This window comes from Podarcis liolepis (genome assembly GCF_965112155.1).
Source record: "Podarcis liolepis genome assembly, chromosome: 12".
NCBI lineage: Eukaryota > Metazoa > Chordata > Lepidosauria > Squamata > Lacertidae > Podarcis > Podarcis liolepis.
The window spans coordinates 30,669,175-30,688,457 of record NC_139563.1 but is presented as its reverse complement, the minus strand read 5'-3'; the positions used below and the strand labels follow the sequence as shown (position 1 = coordinate 30,688,457).

General features: G+C 39.8%; 1 protein-coding gene across 15 annotated transcripts in view; it reads right to left on the bottom strand.

Annotated features, from left to right (window-relative positions):
• PHF14 (PHD finger protein 14) overlaps window positions 1-18,972 on the bottom strand; it is a 126,218-nt gene extending 107,246 nt beyond the window's left edge. For 7 of the 15 annotated variants that reach the window (XR_014517656.1, XR_014517657.1, XM_083467913.1 and 4 more), the window contains exons 1-5: window positions 18,751-18,897; window positions 18,237-18,347; window positions 10,753-11,438; window positions 4,219-4,363; window positions 248-407 (exon numbers count right to left, since the gene is read on the bottom strand). Coding sequence is in view for 13 of the 15 variants with exons in the window: in XM_083467913.1 (XP_083324039.1) it covers window positions 248-407; window positions 4,219-4,363; window positions 10,753-11,438; window positions 18,237-18,347; window position 18,751 (1,103 nt within the window). In the remaining 2 variants the exon portion in view is untranslated. Of the gene's footprint in view, window positions 1-247; window positions 408-4,218; window positions 4,364-10,752; window positions 11,439-18,236; window positions 18,348-18,750 lie in introns of all 15 variants that reach the window. The other 8 variants (XM_083467918.1, XM_083467917.1, XM_083467923.1 and 5 more) reach the window with 7 other exon arrangements.
• Window positions 18,973-19,283: the final 311 nt, after the last annotated feature.

Below are 19,283 nucleotides of genomic sequence, written 5' to 3'. Positions count from 1 at the left end.
TTAAGGTGCAACAGAACCTGTGAATTTATTCACAGAATTATCCTAGTAAACCTCTATTGCAGAAGCAACAGCAATGCTATGTTTCTCCAATAGGAATCTGGCTATAGTCTAATCTACCATTGGAAAGAAGGAAAGAAGTTATGCCTGACTTTCCAGAATGGGCTTGGTGAAGAAAACACATGACTGGAATAAATTGAAGGATAACTTTCAGGAACCTATCCCTCTGATGACAGCTCCCTTAACTAACCTGCCAGCATCCGTCTCCTTGAAGATTCCATCTTGGTTGGGGCAGAGTTCACAGCTCGGAGAAACACCACATTTGCAGGCATCACAGAACCATGGTTCAGTGGAGTTTTCTGAAGCGGAGCTCATAATAGAATCACTTTCGCCGTCAACACCATAACAACCTAGGAAGATAGAAACACGAATGAATTAAATCAAATAAATGTTATATCAAGGGATGTATTTAAGAATTAATATAAGACATGGGAAAGCAAGGGCACATGGAGCTATACAGAGGGTAAGGCAGAACTGACAGAGCTCTATGAAGGAGGCGGCCAAATTGACATGTGTGTGTTCACGGTCTCAATTACAGGGTTTTCGGATGCAACACCTGATATTCACTTTCTCCAGCCACAAGAGCTCTATTACACTACCATGAGCTTTCTGGAAAACTGTTGTCTCTATGCAGCCTTATTTATAAGGAGAGAATAAGGGAGATAACTATTCTGGATGAAGTAACTACTCAAAAAACCAAAAGCACCTGCCTTCTAATTAGTAAGCAGTAAGTAGAAAACAACCATGCATTTTGATTTGTCTCTCTGTAACTGTGCAGATTGTTCCCTCGGCAAATGAAAGCTACATTTATTTATTTTTTACAAATTTGCAGGTACTACCAAATGGCTAATTAGGTCACATTTAGCTAGGTTGTTTGATTGATTTTGGAGCATTACACATACCCTCTGACAGGAAGTCATATTCTGTTAATTTGGACAATTGACTGTGCTTTACTGGAAGAGGATTTGGGATTAATTCAAAAGACATCAGAAAATACTGCAGTATTTTAAAGCAATGATTATTCTCATCTTTAACAACCTATTATTATGAGTGATTTGGGACGTGGGTGGTGCTGTGGTCTAAACCACTGTGCCTCTTGGTATTGCCGATCCAAAGGTTGGCGGTTTGAATCCACGCAGCGGGGTGCAAGCAGGTAACTGGTACAGCCACAGAGGGAAGGTGAACAACATTTCTGTGCGTTCTGGCACTCATCATCACACCAGAAGCAGTTTAGTCATGCTGACCACATGATCTGGAAGGCTGTCTGTGGACAAACACCAGATCCCTTGTCCTGAGGTGAGATGAGTCCCCATAGTTGCCTTTGACTGGACTTACCGTATTTTTTGCACCATAACACTCACTTTTTTCCTCCTAGAAAGTAAGGGGAAATGTCTGCGCATGTTATGGAGGGAATGCCTACGGGTGCCATGCCTACGGATTTTCCTCCTCTAAAAACTACGTGCGTGTTATGGTCGGGTGCGTGTTATAGAGCGAAAAATACGGTAATTGTCCAGGGGTCCTTTACCTTACCTTTAACCATGTGGGTGATTTCTAGATAACATATTGAATGCCTCCTGCAAACAATTAGATTTACTTCAGCTGACTAGAAAACTCAAAGAAAGAGCGAGATTGATTGATTGCAAAGAGATCTGAAAGCTCAACTATGGAGAAATAGTTGCACTATGCACCTATTTTATTATAAAGTCACCAGTTCATGTAACTCTTAAGAAGATGAATTCTTCACTGTGTACAATGCCAATATTGGAGTAAACAAAGGAATATAAAAATATTTTTAGGAAAATTGCAGTACATCTTTAATTTATAGCACCAATGCAAGGACAATTGCCAGAAAGTGAATTACCCACAACTACATTGCCTGCAATGATATGTACCAGACAGCTTTCTTTAGACATGTTGCAATCAGTACATCAGGAGAACTGACACCCCAGCTGGGGGTGCTGTGCTATTACAAACCAGTAAGGAGATTTTAGCACAAAAGCAGTTATCTAAAGTGACAGGCCAGAGCTTAAGATTTTATTTTTAAATTTATCCACAGAAGGGCAAATCTATCCAAGGAACACTTTATAAAATATACTTTTTTCAATTAAAACTAGTAACATCTTCCTGAAGCACTGATAGAAATTTGTCACCCAGATCTTAAAAGAAAAGAAAATGTTCCAGACATGGATCTAGCAAAATGTCTGTTATTATGAGGGACCGTAAAGTGAAGAAAGGTATGGCCTTTGAATATCAGGGGCAGGTGGCAGATTTTACCACCCACACCAAGTATATTTCAACATCCAACACTTTTTCCTTTCCACCAAGAGTGAACATTCATTTAGATTGGAAAACCGTGTCAGCCTCAGGGGTCAGTACCATCAGGCATCTGTTGAGGGCTCTCAGAAGGGGCTCCTGCCAGTCCAGAAAGGTTGGTTTCAGATTCCTGAACCTGGCACACCACTCAGTCTTGAATTAAGAAAATATGGTGACCTCCTGATGCTGGAAACCATTGTTTTAAACCAACGAAACCAACGAAACAATCACTGCCCATTGTGATTGAAAGTATTTCCTAGAAAGGAAAGTCTAGACTTAGCTCAAAACGTAACAGGCTGCCTCCAACCCAGGCAGCAAAGAACAAAGTGAAAGCACCAGTTCTCAGCTATCTGGAGCTTAAGAGGTAAGCTAAATGGAAGCACATAGCTTGCTGCTTGTTTCTCTACAGTGTGGGATCTAAGGAGTTGGATTCAGACTCCATTGTTAAGGCCAATTTGACCCCAATCCATATTATCCTTTAAGCTGCAACAGACACTGTCAGACATCTAGACTTCGTCCAAAAACCCTGATTATGAAGTTTCACCATGTGAAAAGATACATGTTAAGACTGTATCTTGGGCTGTGAGTTAAAATGAGCAATCTGCATGTACTATCACTGAGCTGATTTATATTTACACCCGTCCTCTTGTCTTCTTGAGTTGCTCATCTGTATTTTGTGATACACCAAAGAAAGCAGCTTCTTTGCACATTATCCAGCGGAGAGACAGCCAAATTATTTATTAATTTAGAACATTTATACACTCTTTCTACCCCAACCCCAAAATGTTAAAGGCAGCTACACTTTAAACCAACACAAAAAACAATAACAGAAGTACAAAAGAAAACAGCAACGGCAAACACATTAAAACACACAAATATTACACAGAGCCCTCCAAGTAAAATTTATCTATATTGAAAGTGTAATAATGAAATATATACAGTAAAACAAAATATATCCAAGGAGACACTAACAGTGCAACCCAGTGCATGTTTACTCAGATGTAAGCCCTAATATGCTCAACAGAGATTACTTCTGAGTAAATAATTTCACACTGTGACAGAAAATTAAGACAGCAAATGTTGAGTTTCCTAGTTGGAAGTTGGCGAGCCAGAGTGTGACCACAGAGAAAGCCCTATCTCTGGTCCCAATCAAACATGCCTTTGTGATTTAATAAGAGTATATGCTTCTGATATGAAACAAACTGTTAGGGCTGGGAATGATAAGCAATTGAACCATAACTTCACATGGATGCAGTATAAATCATTATGCCAAGTATTTGGGAGAGGATCTAACCTCTACCAGTGTGTTTATTTCAAGATATTTTTATGTTCCCTTTTAACTAGTCTGAATGATAATATACCACAACAAATCAGTCACACTCAATTGTAAACTGTATACATTAGCATGCCTTCTATCAGCATTTACTTCTTTAATGGATGGCACTATATTAAGAGGAGCAACTGCCTTTGTGAATTTAAAAGATTCACTGGGCAAATCCTTTGTTTCTATTCAAAAGATCAGGGTTAGATCTTATTGGCAAAACCATTTAATATATGAAGCTTTTATATACTGGAACTGAAGGGCATAAGGATTATAGCTTTAATTTGTTTTCCACTAAGGAAAAATACAAATTAACAGTTGAGTTTTCATAAACATGAAGCAGGTTTGACTGCATGCAAATTCATGGTTGCAGATTTAATCTCCCATATCTGAAAGTCAAGGAATACCAAACAGTTGTAGAAAGTATTGTATCCATTGCCGCTGCGTGAAAACAAATTCACCTCAATTTGCTAAGAGAAAAACAAAGCTTTATTATTTGTTGCAAATTGAAGTCATAAAAGAATTACCTTCATGCACTGTTATTCCACAATTGTCGCACTGGATTATTTCATCAGCATCTTCACTATTATCCCCAAGACAAACACAGCAAATCATAATATGGTCCATTTTCTGAGAGCTCCAATTCTGAGATTTCTCAAGAATCAGCGAGTCCTATCATTGAAAAGTAAAAATACACTTGTTATATTAGAAGAGGCATTACCATGATTTACCATTGTTTTGAGCCTGCAACCTGTGTTAGAACTGTAAGTGTATTTCTGAACATGATTCCTCAAGCCCTTTACTTCTTATCTACTGGTATTTTTATGTTATACTATATGTTATACTATATGTGTCCATCACACATCACATCTACAATGGCCCTAAGCACTCTCACAAAGGCCTGGCATTCTTAGCCTTGTTGTTTCGCCTCGTGTTCTTTTCCAGCTCCTGTTCCTTATACTTTGCAATCTCTTGCTTCTATTCGCTGGTTTTAATCCTACAAATCATGCATGCCATATACCAATGGTGGGGAAAATTTGACCTCTAGATGTTGTTGAACTCCAGCTTTTATCAGATCAAGGAACACAGTCAACAATCAGAGATGATGGAACTTGTAGTTCAACAACTTCTACGGCACCAGAGATTCCCCGGTCCTGCCAAATACCTTACACAACACTACCAAATTGAGGTGCAACAAATGACTCCAATCTCCTTCCTTTGCAGTCATACAGTAAGTTATTCATATAGGTCAGCCAGGGTGGATAAAAATCAATGATTTTTCAAAAAAATCTGATTATTTTGATTTAAATTGAATTGTTAAAATAAAATGCTTTTGGTGGGGAAAAAATATTTCTAAAGTTAGTTTTCTATTTAAGTTACATTATAGTCCAAAGGCTAGCATTCATCAGGAAATAAGGATTTGTTTTAGGTTTTTCATGTGTGCTGAAACTCAGTCTAAGTTGGGGGTTTTTTTAAAAAAAAGTTTAACCACATCAGTTAACAAACATGGATACATATGCTATAATGTTATTGTTTTAGTTAAATAGTTTAAATTGTTATTAAGGAAATGATTATTTTTCTCCTTCCAATAAAGTGTAGCAGAAAAGCTGTCCAAATATAAAGTTAACTTATTAAACCTCACAATAATTTCATATTTATCTGTCTATGTATTTCTAATAGTATAACCAAATCAGTAATTTTTGATATAACTGTAAAAACTACTCTGAAAATTTATTATTCCAAGAATGAAACCTTCCTTTGGTTGTAAATACTAAGATGATGTATTTTTAGCCTAGGAGGAATCCAGGAGGAATGTCTTTCTGTAAAAAAATTTTATGATTTAAATCAAGTCTTACTGACTAGTGATTTCAATCGTGGTTTAAATCGTGATTTAAATCGATTTGATCTAAATCAAATCCACGCTGAGGTCAGCCGAAACCAACTCATGGAATTGCTATGATGTCAAAATACCACTGTGAGCTCCTTTAGAGAAAAGAGGATACAAACATAACAAACAATGCATTACTATCACACAAACTTACAAAATATTAAGTACTGAAACACAAAAAAGTTGAAGCCACAATGCTGAAAGGCTAGGCCTGGCTTTCAATAAACAAGAATATTTGCTATAGAGAAAGAAACAAGAATTGCTTCTGAATAAAGACAACGTCAGGATTGTCTTGTACGCATCTTATTTCCCCCAAGCAGCAGCCTCGTGTCTCGTGGCAAGGTACTTTTGAAGCTGAGGGAAATTTCAAATCCAGATTGTGATACTATTCCAACAGGTGCTCAAACAAAAAAGCAAGAAATTCCACTGGCCATGCAGAAGCCTTTGCCTAAAGTAGTTCTATGGATCCCAGCCTATGTTATATGATGCATGAATTTAATTCAGGGTTTCCTGATTTGGGACTAAAATGTTCCTGTGCCTTTCTCAAGATTGGCTCCTTAAAGAAACGATTTAGGTTTCCCTGGGTTTTAGGCACTGCAGCATTATTATTACCAATGCTACTATACTCTTTCCCAAGAATATCACTGCCATTGGAGTGTAGACACAATAAGGAACAACACGGTGGGGAGAAATCTCCCAGTCTTCGAGCTGCAAGAACATGTAGTAATTCCAGCTGTAACATTTACAATTTATGGTTTTTAGAGCAACTCCCCAAACTCTATATACGTCTGCACAAAGGCAAGTACACCCAGGTAGGTGGCTACAAATCCCAATGCGTAGTAAAACATTGGCCATTGCAACTAAATCATCACTTGATCAATTAATTGGATAGTTTGTAGGCTAAAAAACATTTTGGTTGACTAAAAGGTTGTCCCAATTAATCACACAAATATTGTTTTTTTAACTGCTTTGAAAACATTTAATTTTATTGTTTTCATGTCCTAACTTTTTGCCATCATTACCTTTCTTCCATTATGGAGCTCAAAGGTGGTGGACCTGAGATTCCCAGCTGGCCTCCCATTCCAGGTACTGAAAAGATCCCAACCCACTTAGCTTCAATAAGGTGTCTCATGTGCCTTCTGAATAAGATATAAATTACTATGAAAGCACCATCTTAGCAGAGGCATTTCCTCCTGAGATAAAATATGCCCGTTCTAAGATTATGTTTGATGTGACAGATGTGTGCAGCATGCCTTTTTCCTTAAAAACAAGTGTTTTTCCTCTTACACACATATATGCATATTTAATCAATTAAAATTCATATGATTAATTGGCTAAGATTTTTTAAAACTGTGCAACAGCCCTAATTATGAAAAACAGACATTTAAATTACCACCCGAGTACTTTGGATTCTGCTTGAAACCAAGTAGAAATTCATCATCCAACTTCTGACACATTTAAACCTTCACAACTTTAGTGAAATACTATGGAACTTTTCATAATGGCAGGCGCTGAAATACTACAAAGTATATTTTATATGAAGATACAGCCATTGATCCTTAGTCCCATGGAACTCATTGGGACAGTTTAGTCATGGCTATGCTATAGATTCAGATATCCAACAGAAAATGATTCCACAGGGAATGGCCAAATGTATTATGAATTATTATTTCTAGATTGCTCTTCATCTGAAGACCACCGGATGGAATATAACACAATATAAACCAAAGAACAGAACTACGAAACTCGAGGTAGTTGTACATGGGTTTCCCAGCTGGCCTTCCATTTAGGCACTAATCTGATCCAGACCAGTTTACCTTCAGTAAGATACGTAGTGTGCGCCTCCAGCTAGGTCTGTGACTACCTTAACTACAGGAGACATGTGTAGCCAAGGACCATACTAAAATAAATCCCTAGTCTCAACAGTTTAATTGCTTTAACCTAAATAAGTTTTCATTCAACTTTCAATAATTTAAAAACTCTTAAAGTGTAGTTTGTGAAATATGGATTGGCTGAAGTATTCTATTCTAGAGGGATAGATGATCTGTGATAGATGACAGACTTGAGAATTTGAAAGACTAGATTGCAATGCTGGCTCTACCCCACACAGGTCTCCACTAAGGACTGAACTTTAAAGATGCAGCACTGATTGCCATTAGCAGAACAGCACTTAGAACAGCACATCACACTTAGCAATGTGATTCAGTGCAATTAATCTCCCTGGCCTTCATTTTCCTCATTCCTTAAATAGAACACAGATGCGGTTTACAATCCGAAGCACTTATATGCAAGACCCTTCATGCCAGAGCTGTCTTCAAAGGTTTCATCATCACAAACGTAGATGATGGTGGTTGCAGTTTCATTATTAGAACTAGTTTGTGAGGTCAGTGGCCATGGATGCTGCACTGAAAACTTCAAAGTCAACTTCGGCTGCACGCATAATTCGCACCTGCATATATGCATGCAAATAGCTTCCTTGGACTGCAGTCCAACTTGAGCACAAACTTTGAGAGATTCAACCTATTAATACCTGTAAAATGTATTGCGAGACTTGGCTGGGAAGATGTCCTAAAGGCAAAGAACCACAATAAAAATTTTGCTGATGCAAGATCAAAGGATTCAGTTGTAATAGAGTGAGCTTCCTTCACAGCACGCATGATGAGATTATAAAGCGCAATAGCTATGCACTTTGCATGCCAGGATATTCAGCAATTAATGTATCTCTCTGCAGACCTGAATATACATTTGAAAGTAAGTCCCACTGACTCCAAGACTTCATCACTTGTGTGTACCTGTATGTACTATTTTCATAACTCTGTCCACTGTACCTCAAGATCGCTATAGTATTTAGACCACTGGCCTCTGGCTCCTGAATGCTTGCATAGACATGGATACAGTAGCACCTCAGCTTACGTTACCCTCAGGTAATGTAAACTTCTGGTTGTGAAAGCGGCAAACCCGGAAGTATTTTACCGGGTTTTGCCATGAGTGCATGCACAGAAGCGGTCCTCCGGTTGCAAGAACTTCGGGATACGGCTGGACCTCCGGAATGGATCCCGTCCACAACTGGAGGTACCACTGTACTAGAAACACCACCATATCTTTAATACCAGCACATTACCATCAGGTACTAGTTTGATGCTGTACACAGGAACATAAGTGTTGTCCTGCTGGATTAGACCAAAGGCCATCTGGTTCAGCATAATGTTTCCACAGTGGCCAACCAGATGCCTATGCGAAGCCCTCATGCAGGACAATAGCACAATAGAACTCTCCCATTCACATTTTTCAGTATTCAGGGACATGGTGCCTCTGATCCTGGATAGTATTGGTCTAATTCCCCTTTCAAAGTCATCAGCCATCAGTATATTTGGTGACAGTGAATTTCATAGTTTTTTTGCATCCCCCACCCCCACCCCCGATAGTTTTGCTGAATGACCCTAGTTTCTAGTATTATGAGAGAAAGTGAAAAACTTACCTCTATCCACTTTCTTCCCCATGCATAATTTTATATACTTCTATCATCTGGCACACTCCCACCCCCAGCCTTTTTCCTAAACTAATCCCTCCCTGCAACACTACATCTGGACATCTGGAGATTCATAGGACACCTGGAGATTCAACACTACATCTAACATCTGGAGATTCATAGGTTCTCCACCCTGTTTCAGATGGGCATGTGAATAGCATTTATGGTGCAATGTCCTCCTGAAATAAAACCATTTTTAACATGGTGTTTGAAACTTAGCAGGGATGGTACCTGCCTGATGCCAACTGGACATTCCATAGAGTTGGACCACTAAATTGAAGGCATGACTCATCACTAACATAAGCCATGCCTCTGGTGCATGAGGGACCACTAACAGCGTTCCCCCAGATCATCTCAGTTACTGTTCCCTGCTTGATCTGCTGCTGCTACATTCCTAATATACTAGAGCAAAGAACTCAAAACAAAAATAGAGATATAAAAAAATACTCTGCGCACAATTTCTCATTTAAAACTCCCTTAAACCATGATGGCATCATTACTTAGAAGAATTAAATGGAGTTTGCTTCTGCTGCCCTGATGCTATACACACTTGCCTGAGAATAAGAACCATTTTGTTGGTGAAACGGAGGCTATATTTTTAATGTAAAAATAATAGAATGAGCAACTATTAAGTATGAACATAGGTTAGGAAAGTTGACTGGTCCAGTGATAGGCAATGGTATGACAGATAACTATGTGGTACTGGACTGATATTATATGTTGCTAAAAGAAAGACCCTGTACATACTCAGAGGCTCTCATATTAAAGAGTTCTTCTCTTCAAGCATGTCAGTAAGCAAAAGATAAAAGCTTGTACTTAAACATTTATATCTAACTAACATAGTGCAAGTCTGAGCAATAATATTTTTTTAAGAATGCCAATAAATCAAAATACCCACTCCACAAACCTTAATCTATTCCTATGTCCAAGTAAAATGGGATACATAGACTTCATTCCAGCCAAAAATCAAAAAAAATCTCTATAATGCCTTTATAGTGCAATCCTACGCATGTAGGTTCTTTCAGAAGCAATTCCTGTGTTCAAAGGAGATTACTCCTGAGTATGTGTATAGAATTGCAACCGGTGTTTCCAGTGCTACTTACTTCTGTGCGGACCTGCATGGGATTGCACTTAAGCCCCTCTTAATTTTACTTGTGTTCATTCACAGCTTTTAAGAGTACATACCAGAACACATCATTTCAATTATGCATAAGAAACCCCTAACTAAACCTGAAGGCACTGTCTCCAGCAATAGTCACAGGCTTAGCCTACAAAATCATACTCCCTTAATGTTTAATTAACACTGGTATGCATTATTTACTGCAATACATCCCAAATGTGTGTGCAGTGTGGTGCAGACTCTTACCTAACATTAATTTATTGTAAGAGTTTCTTTAATACGGCCTAAAATCCAAATTTCATTGAAGCCAATGGAAGATTCCCACTGGTCTTCAAAGGGTGTTGGATTCAGACATAAGGCTGATGCACATTTATCTTAATGAGCATTAAGGACAACTCTGCAGCTCATTAATGCAATCACTGTCTGGTAACATCACCTAGCTTTAGGGAGCAATTTCAAAACAATCACACTGCAGAGTATTTCCATTTTTCATCAGAGGTATCATAGAAAGTTGGCTGTTCTACCTCATTGCTCTTGCTTTGTGAAAGGGCCAGGCTATCATTTGTCAGCTCCTCCTCATCAGCACTATTTCTGCTAAGAGCTTTCGCTTTTTTCTTCTTGGATCCGCCATCACTAGCAGCACTGCTGTTCTCCTCCTCCTCCTCCTCTTCCTCATTGCCTTCCTCTTCATTGTCATCCTCCTCACTCCCGCTCCCATCATCTTCATCATCCTCGTTATCTGCATCACTTCCCTCTTTACGTAGTGTGTTTTTCCCCTTCCTCTTCCCAGCAGTTGGACGCCAGTCATTGTCATCTTCACTGTCATAGTCATCTATGTCATTCAGCTCCTCCATGGAAACAAAATCTAGCAGAGGGCGGTTTCTTCGCAAATTCCATTTTTTGGGTTCATTTGTCTGCTCATCAATGCCAGCATCCGCTTCTGAGGGTTTCTCTTTCTCTTTTTTCTTTCTAGACTTCTCTTCTCCATCCACCACCTCCTCCTCCTCCTCCTCTTCCTCTTTCTCAGTTTTAATCACCTCTTTCTCTGTTATGGGCAGCTCTTCTCCACCTGAGCTTTTAGGTTGTTCTTCCTCTACTTTTTCTTCTTCTGCCAGCTCTTCCTCCAATATATGTTCTTCTGAATCACTACAGGAACCTTCGCCGCTATCCTTTGATCCATCTTCACTGCCATGTCCACTGCCTTCAGAATCTGTTGAGCATATGAAAATTTAAAAAAAGAGTTCCAAAGCAAAATGAACCAAAAAAGAATTGTGTTTTTTTTTTAAAGGCTTGAGGCAACCAACTTAGTCAACTTAAATATTCCTAATAGCCTATTCTTCATCTGGCTCAATTTTCTCTCTCCAATTGAATTAGCTTTTTTAGTATTGCAAACCTGCTGATGAAGAATGATTTGTATTTTGTAGAACAGCAAGAAGCTCTGTCTCTATTGCCCTGCATAATATGAATAGGAAGGAAAGCTTTTTTATATATTCAGCTCAGCACCCAAACTGCTTCATGAAAGCATGTTACACTAAACTGAGTAGCTGATTTAAAGAAAGTGAGTACACAGTTTCACACAGAATTGTGCCCACAATGTAGTTATTTCACAATTTGTGGTTTTTAAAAAATGGCTATTTTTTTATAGCCTTGCATGACTAAAATTCAATGTCTGCACCAAGCGATTTGAAATGTTTTCCAGTTCTAGCACTGGGGCATCAAAATGTTGTTGGGGGTGCTTGATTTTGAAATGTAGAATGGTTTTGTTTTTGGGGTTTTTTGGTTAAACATCATAATTCAGTACAATACAAAATACTAGCTGTCATTTTATAATACTCTTTGATTATAACAATACAGTTATGTGATAATAATACAATAATTAAAGGAAACCTAAAGTTAAAAGAAACTACCAGCACTTCACAAATATGAAATCGTATCAATGAAAACTATTACTCGCCTGCAACCTTAACACTGCAACTTTTGATACCTGGTGCAAGTAGAATACTTTTATGATCAGTCAATACGTTACCTTTGTGGGGGGGAAACACTACAGGTATTTATAACTCCAAATCTACTAGTATATGAAAAATTATTCTATAGAGAGTACTGGTATAATTATTCATTGCTCACCATTTTGCTTTACATGCCATCCTACTCACAAATAAGAATGTATTGTGTCCCCATAAAATGCAATCTATCATCATAAGCAGCTACACATCAATGCAAAGAGCACCAGTTCCTCTTAACTCAATTAAGACTTTTGGAAATACAAAAATGGTCCAATCAAGATTTTCTTCCACACTGCCATGTTTTAGCCAACAGCAGAAATATGACATTAGTGTGTTTAAGTGTAAAACCCATAGTAAAGAACACATTCAACTATATTTCATAAATAACAATGCTTTGGGAGCCCTTTTGGAACAAAATCCAGAATAAAAATAAACATTGAAATGACTACTTTTAACACCTTGCTGTGCCCTATTTGCCCAAGTTTGCTCAGAATCACCAGGAGCATATGCAAATCATCTTTGACAAATTACCAACAGCATACATTAATAGATTTAGTTTCAGCACTTCTTTGGTTAGGTCAGTTGCCGGTGTGGCAGAACCTAATCACAATAATCTTCATTTGTGTGAAGAACCTAACATGTGACCTGATACCTCCAAAAATAGAGCTGCAGGTTCATATAAGCAAATTTTGTGACCGTAGTAGTTGAGAAGTCATGAGTATCACTTCCAGTGTCTGGGTCACATACTAAGTTGTCCATTTGAATATATCCTGCAGGAATGGGAAAGGTTCTCACGTCACTTTGGAGAAGACAGAAGCAGCACTGTTTCTGCATGGCCCAAAGCTCAGCACAATATGAAGATCCCTCACCCCTGCCCCACCGTCTTGCACAGACACATAACTCAATGTTGATAAATAATGTCTAGCTAGTAAGACAACTACCATTTATGCAGTCAATTCAATCTGACCAAACACCACCTGTCCAAGCAGCCACAGTATTGTGTAATTTATCTTATTACTGTATTAACAAGTAAAAAGAGAGATTTTGTTTAAGCAAAAATGTCAACTCAAAAATAAAAAGTGATGGTAAAAAGTGTCTTGAATATTTCAATGACAAAAAATACAGAAATATATTTCATTCATATAATAATGAATATATAACTTGACAAACAAGTCATCTATTACATCTTGGCTTTACTTGCTTATTGACACTGACAAATATTTTATTGGTTAAATAAATGTCTGTACATATTTGTGCTATTAAAACATTTTAGGGGTTTCATATGTTGCAGATACTGCTGCAAATTTATTATGCTTTTTGTGATACACAAATGACATAAGATAACTTGGTCTATTTATTTGTATCATTTATTATTCCTATGATCCTTGTTTATAAAACCCAATAAAAAGTAATTCAGGGGGGGATTAGGTATTTTAACTGCAACTACTATATTTTCATGTAAATTGTGGGGAAGAAAAAACTAAACTGGGTATGCAAACTAAACTGGATGATATGTACAAAACATTTCTAACCTGCCAAGCAACTGAGGATCAGAACCCAAGATGTTAACTCTGTCAACAAATTTACCAACCTAATTTGCCTGTCACTAGGCAAGACTTACAAATAACAGATTTTAAACAAAGTTATCCTCTCTTCAAAATATACTAAATGCTGTGCCTGTAGGAAGATGTGCAGATGTAGAAGTGCACATATGAGAATGACTGGGTTAGAGACCAGCTGTCTGTACAGTATGTAGCGAAAATCCTTACAGATATCAGTTACCAGTAATTTTAGAATTTGTATACCCCTGGTTGTAGAAAGCCTATTTCAAGATACTGAAATGAAAAAAGAGGTTCATGGCCTATTTGTGCTATGCTAGCATTAAAAGCAAAGCAAAACAAAACACTTCAGCTAGAGCAGTTGGCTTACTGCCCCCAGGAGACAGTGGGATTACTTAGGGTCATCAGGAGGGGCTGGAGGTGTAAACGACTATGAGACTCTGAAAAGCAGGAACCACTGGATTAAGTTCATCAATTTTGTTGAAATAACTAAACTAAGTAGTTTTAATTGCATTTTGAATAAAAGTGGAGTTAACTATTATTGTTTTGAATTTGTGCTACAGTATTATCTTCATTAGTGGTACGAGCAAATCACTATTCTGAATGATGCCTTTTATAGGGTAGGTTATGGGGCACTGGGGATGTGTTTATGAAACCAGGGTGCTAACCCTAAAGTTTGAGAACCACTGAGCTGGGAAAAGTGTGTTTTGTTTGAACTGAGCTCAGCAGACTAAACATTCTGGCAGCAAGCCATGATATGAAGTCATGGTTTGTTGCTGGCTTACTATGATTTGGCATATGTATGATTCCAACAATACTGCTTAACAACAGTTTGTTTGGTGAGTGTCTTGGATGGTACATAGTCAAGAGCAGCAGGAAAACAAGCCAAGCTTTGGAGGAACAAACCATGGCTGTGAGAAAGCTATAGATTTCTGAAAAAACATGGTTAAAACAAACCATGGCTTAGCACTGTAAGGGATAAATCAGAGTTTCAATGGAAGATGGCAAAAAGAAAGAACAAAAAGGGCTTGTAAAATCTTGGGCTTTTCATTTATCTCACTTACATCTTGGTTGTTATCTCTAATATTCAAAGGGCCATAATGTACAGTTTCCTCACAATAGTCATATAAAGATGACTTGAGGACAGTAAACAAAGAGTGATTCTGAAAGAGCCAGGAAATCTAATTTAGGGACAACCTCTAAAATAAACTCAGGTAAACCTGTATTGCAAAGTAAACCAGTTGCAAGTATTATTATTTATTGTGAGACAAATACTGCTATTTATTGTTATCAGTCTCAATTCAAGACTCCAGTAAAATACAAATCAAGGCTTTGTGTCATCAATTATAAGCAAAATTGTCACAAAGCTGTACGATTCAGCATTTTTTATTCAAAGTTTTGAAGAATTAAAATGTGACTGAACTTCAACATTCTTATGCAACAAAAGCTGCAAACTTTAACATCCATCATCTCTATACACTAACATGACAATTCAATTATTCTCAGACAACTATGGAGACAAAAAGCAATGCTATATTTCACTCACTTTATTTAAAATATTGCAAATAAAAATATATAAAAGAGGTACTCAAGGAACTGCATTTAACCAACACAGTATGCAAGCTTGCAAAATTTTAGAGATAAGAGACATCAAACTTGAATTATTTCTATACATATTATATAAGGTATTGTATTACAGTCGTACCTTGGATCCCAAACTCCCTTGAACTCGGATGTTTTAGCTCCCGAACGCAGCAAACCCGGAAGTGATTGTTCTGGTTTGCAAATGTTCTTTTGGAACTCGAACGTCCGATGGGGCTTCCGCGGTTTCTGATTGGCTGCAGGAGCTTCCTGTAGCCAATGAGAAGCAGTGATTTGGTTTTCGAAAGTTTTGGAAGTCGAACAGACTCCCGGATCAGATTCCGTTCAACTTCAATGGTACAACTGTACATTATTAAATATTATATTATCTGCTTCAGAAAAGTAGATCAAATTGATAGTGACTTGCAAGACCACCTTCCATACTGAAATTCAAAATTCAAATCCACATGTAAATGTGATAATATGGCATTTATATAATAATTTAGGCATGTGCACATCTTCAAAGAGGTTTTGCCTGATGCTCTGAAACAAGTGAATGTAGATGTATACCTATCACAATGTGAATACTTAAAAACACCCCAGTGGGTGAGGAAGAAATAAGGACTGCATCTCCCATGGTATGAACTTTGAAGTGGTCTACCTCATCATCACAAACCTGCTTATAAATGCATATTCACATGGTTTTGAAGTGGCAGTGTGGCCGAAGCAGACTTCTCTTCATGAGACATTGCCCCAAGCCAACACCTGGTTGCACAGGCAAAGCTGGTAACCACGTGGAGCTATTTAAGTAAGTGCTAATCTGACTGTTCACTTATAACAACCTCAGATCAATTGCTGCAATGGCTTTCAGAGCAAAGATGGTGAATGTCCAGCCTGCAGGCCAAAGTTGGCCTGCCATGGATCTCAATCTGGCCCATGAAGTCATTTTACCCATTTCACCGAAACTGCACCTGATGTCTTATGCAATGTCATGCGTGCAGTACATACTGATGTGGCTTCAAAGGAACAACCAGGAGCTTACAGTGAGTTCCTGATTCCTTTTTTGCTGGAGCAAGGCATGCTAGCTCCACTCATCAACCAATAGTTGGTGAGGTAATGCCTTTCTCTGAGAAAGCAGTTAAGCACTGGAACCACTTGTAAAGCAATTAAGCTTTAAAGAAGTCTTCTATTTGAACCACCAGAAGGGTTTGTTTTTTTTTAAAAAAAATGTCCTTCCTCTATTGTAATTAGTGTGTGTACCTTTGTGTGTGTAGAAGAATGAGTGAATCATGGGTGAAAAAGCAAAATCTGACAAAGTACATGCATAGCCAAAGCTGCCCTTACTTTCAGTGCATAGTTCTGAGACAATGAAAGCGCCACCAAGACTGCATAAAGCTAAGCTAGTCTGAAAGACAGAAGGAATCCTCCTAGATATTCTGAAATGTACATCCTTCTTACATGCAAAAACTCTCCAATTGTTTAACTGGACTTTGTAACTATTCAACCAGAAGTTGATGTGTCGCATCCAACTCTTTGCTGAATTCAGAATAACCAAATATACAGCTCTAGGCCCCATCCCCATCATGGAAGAATCACTGTTTCTTATCCCCAGCAGTAGTCAGTCATTGCACTGATCACAGGACTTCCTGAAGGTTAGCAATGTGTCAATAAGTATATGGATAGGTTTTGGGCAAGAAAAAACTAAAGATTTTGGAAATCATATAATTGGAAGACTAGAAGAGAGAGGGGAAAGTGGCTTGCATGACTGTACTGTTGGAAAGCTAGCTGAAATGGATCTGGGTCAGAATCATATTGACTTACAGATACGGGGTGGGGGGGAGGAACATGGCAGCAAACTATTGTGTTCACAGCAGTGGTGGGGAATGTACAGATGTTGTTGGGACTCCAGCTCTCATCAGCTCCAATCCACATGGCTAATGATGAGATTATGGTAGTCCAAAAACATCTGGATAGCCAGTTTCACTACCCCAAATCAGGGAGAGGGGATCAAGGTAGAAAATGACACATGGGATACTGCAGTTATGTGGAGCAAAGACTACCTGAAAGAACATGCCAAAGAGCTCAAGATCTCAGGCTGTCCACCTTGCAGCAGGGAAGAGGGGAGGGGCCTAGATCTCTTTATTTATAAATCCCAAACCTCTCCCAACTTTTCAACCCTCAAGACCTTGCTGCCTCATGCTACATGCTACACTGCTAGTCATTCACCCAGTAAAAAAAAAGGCAAAGGACCCCTGGACGGTTAAGTCCAGTCAAAGGCGACTATGGTGTGTGGTGCTCATCTCGCTTTCAGGCCGAGGGAGCCGACATTTGTCCACAGACAAATGGGTCTGGGTCATGTGGCCAGCATGACTAAACCGCTTCCGGCGCAACGGGACACTGTGACAGAAACCAGAGTGCATGGAAACGCCATTTACCTTCCCGCCGCAGCGGAACTTATTTATCTACTTGCACTGGCATGCTTTTCAAACTGCTAGGCTGGCAGGAGCTGGGACAGAGCAATGGGAGCTAACCCCGTCACATGGATTAGAACTGCAGACCTTCCGATCGGCAAGCCCAAAAGGCTAGGTGGTTTAGACCACAGCGCCACCCTCATCAATTCACCCAGTATCCCCTCAGCACTTGCTAAACTCAACTACATTAGAATTTTAACTTCTAAAGCAAAAAACAAAAAAACACTTGTGCTATATATACATAACCGATGTTCTCATCCTTTCAGCAGATCAGAAGTCAAAAGGTAACGGTAGTTTACTTTTACGAGCAATTAAATAAAGCATAACTAGTGGAAGAACCCTACAACACAAAACTATGTCAAAACGGGAAAAGCAGAAAAAAGGCGTTTACCTGAAGCATCTCCAACCTTAAAGTCACTGTCATCTGAACTGTCATAATCTAAAACTTCCAGCAGGGAAGCTGCCAAGGGCTTCACCTGCCGCCTCTTCGAGCTGCGATCCACTGTGGGGAGAAAAAGAAAAGGACAGAGAGTTTCTTTTGCATGTTTCTTTTGTGACCAGCTGTTGGTGGGGGAGAAAAGAAGAGTACCGAAAACCATGTGGGGCTTCAGAACTCTGGCACGACGCGAGTTTAAATTTGCAGAGAAAGCTGGGTCGTGGGAATGCAAAGCAGGGCTGGGTCGGGGGAGGCTCCCTTGAAGGCGGGATGGTCTATGCCCACCCCAGCACAAAATGAAGCCATGGGAGGGAGGGAGGGAGGGGCGCCCCACAGCAGCCCCTGGACGAAGCCCGCCGCCGAGCACAGGGCGACAGCGGCTGAGGGAAAAGCCCCGCTGCCGGCGGCCGCAGGTTCCCAGCGCAGGGAAGCGGGCAGGGAGGAAGCCCTCGCGGGCGCCTTGACTTACTCACTGGAGCCGAGCAGCCGCTCGCGGGCACATGAGGAGGCAGCCCTCAGCCCCGAGCCCGGCAGGCTCCCCTCTAGGCGGCAACCCCGCGCTGGAGAGGGAGAGGCTGCGCGGCGTCCCACAGGCCGCCTCCGTAACCCAGACAATAGGCGAAGCCTCGCCCCGGATGCAGTTCCCCGCCTGCCGAAACCAAAAGCAGGAACCGACCCGCCGCTAAGGAGCAGAGAGCTTCCGCTGGGGGGGGGGGGCGCGCAGCCGCGTATGTGCAAAAAGGGCCGCGCAGGCGCGTTGGGAGGAACGAAGGGCTTGCCGGCGCTATGGTTCCTGGCACAGGGACGTGGTTTTCCTATTCAGTGCGGCGGAAGCCGGAGGGGATCGCACGGCGAGGGTTGGCGGGGTTATTATGGAGGCGGCCCGGCCGGGTTTCCGTCTAGCTCTCGCTGTCCTCTTTCTCTAGTCTATCGCATTCCTTGTCCAGAACCCCGAGGATCCTGCAGTCCCCTCTTTTTTAAACGGCAAAATGTATTTGCAAT